Here is a 1739-nt window from a genome sequence, read left to right as displayed (position 1 = left end):
TCCCCTCCTCAGGTCCCAACCCCCCCCCCCAACTTCCAGGTATTTCCCAACCCAGAGCCGGCAGCCCTAAAATTGGGGAGCTCACCTTCCAAAGTGATTCGAATGTGGCCACTGGCTGCCAGAGGATGTAGTGAGGGCCACAGAAATAAAAAGCATTAAAAGAGGATGAGAGAGATTCATGGAGGAGAAGTCTATCCCTGGCGACTAGCCGAGGTGACTGAGGGGAACCTCCACATTCAGAGGCACTAATCCTCTGAGACCCAGAGCCAGAAGGCAATATCAGGGGAAGGCCTCGGCCTCTCTGCCCTGTTCTTGGCCCTCCAGAGGAACTGGTTGGCCACTGTGTGAGTCAGGAACTGGCTAGCCACTGGGTGAGACAGGAACTGGCTAGCCACTGGGTGAGACAGGATGCTGGACTAGATGGACCATACCCCACCCTTCACTACCGAAAGGAGTCTCAGAGCAGCTTACAAAATCCTTTTCCCTTCCCCTCCCCACAACAGGCACCCTGTGAGGTGGGTGGGGATGAGAGAGCTCTGGCAGAAACTGCTCTTTTTCAAGGACAGCTCTTGTCAGAACTACGGCTTGCCCAAGGTCATCCAGCCAGGTGCAAGTGGAGGAGTGGGGGATCAAACCCGGTTCTCCCAGGTTAGAGTCCGCGCATTGCTCCGAAATGATCTTACTCGCCTGAGACCCACTTACGTTTAGGTGGTCTTGTCGCTGATTCTTCCGGATTTTTTCCAAGATGGCCAGATTCTCTTTCTCGATGCCGTCATCCTCCGACTTCTTCCCGTCCACTCCGCGCATTGCTCCGAAATGATCTTACTCGCCTGAGACCCACTTACGTTTAGGTGGTCTTGTCGCTGATTCTTCCGGATTTTTTCCAAGATGGCCAGATTCTCTTTCTCGATGCCGTCATCCTCCGACTTCTTCCCGTCCACGGGCTCTTCTTCCTTCATGTCATAATGATCTAAGTCGATGTCCTAGAAGGCAAAGAGACACCCGGCTTCAGGTCAAGAACAGCACTAAGGAGAGCCGTAGGCAGAAGTCACATGCTGTACGGGGGTCACTCTCGTGCTCTGGTTATTAAACCAATCCAGATTTGCCATGGCTCAGTGGTAGAACCTCTGCTTGGCATGCAGAAGGTCCCAGGTTCAATCCCCGGCATCTCCAGTTAAAAAGAACCAGGCAGGAGGTGATGTGAAGGACCTTGACTTGAGACCATGGCTCGGTGGTAGAGCATCTGCTTGGCATGCAGAAGGTCCCAGGTTCAATCCCCAAGAGCTCCTATTAAGAGGAAGAGGCAGAAGGTGATGTGAAGGACCTTGATCTGGGACCCAGGCTCAATGGTAGAGCCTCTGCTTGGCATGCAGAATGTCCCAGGTTAAATCCCCGGCACCTCCAGTTATAAGGACCAGGCAGTAGGTGATGGGAAAGACCTTGACTTGAGACCCTGGCTCAGTGGTAGAACCTCTGCTTGGCATGCAGAAGGTCCCAGGTTCAATCCCCAAGAGCTCCTATTAAGAGGAAGAGGCAGAAGGTGATGTGAAGGACCTTGATCTGGGACCCAGGCTCAATGGTAGAGCCTCTGCTTGGCATGCAGAATGTCCCAGGTTAAATCCCCGGCACCTCCAGTTATAAGGACCAGGCAGTAGGTGATGGGAAAGACCTTGACTTGAGACCCTGGCTCAGTGGTAGAACCTCTGCTTGGCATGCAGAAGGTCCCAGGTTCAATCCCC

The 1739-nt window shown here is 53.4% G+C and overlaps 1 protein-coding gene across 1 annotated transcript in view; it reads right to left on the bottom strand.

Moving 5' to 3' along the window:
• UBE2Q2 (ubiquitin conjugating enzyme E2Q family member 2) overlaps positions 1-1739 on the bottom strand; it is a 36819-nt gene that overhangs the window by 13189 nt on the left and 21891 nt on the right. Inside the window, exon 4 of the mRNA XM_015409611.1 lies at positions 846-983. Within this exon, the coding sequence (XP_015265097.1) occupies positions 846-983 (138 nt within the window). The remainder of the gene's footprint in view (positions 1-845; positions 984-1739) is intronic.

Source organism: Gekko japonicus, unplaced genomic scaffold (assembly GCF_001447785.1).
Source record: "Gekko japonicus isolate JY-2015 unplaced genomic scaffold, Gekko_japonicus_V1.1 scaffold2393, whole genome shotgun sequence".
Classification (NCBI taxonomy): domain Eukaryota; kingdom Metazoa; phylum Chordata; class Lepidosauria; order Squamata; family Gekkonidae; genus Gekko; species Gekko japonicus.
Note: the sequence above shows the minus strand (reverse complement) of the source record. Positions and strands in the feature narration are given on the sequence as shown.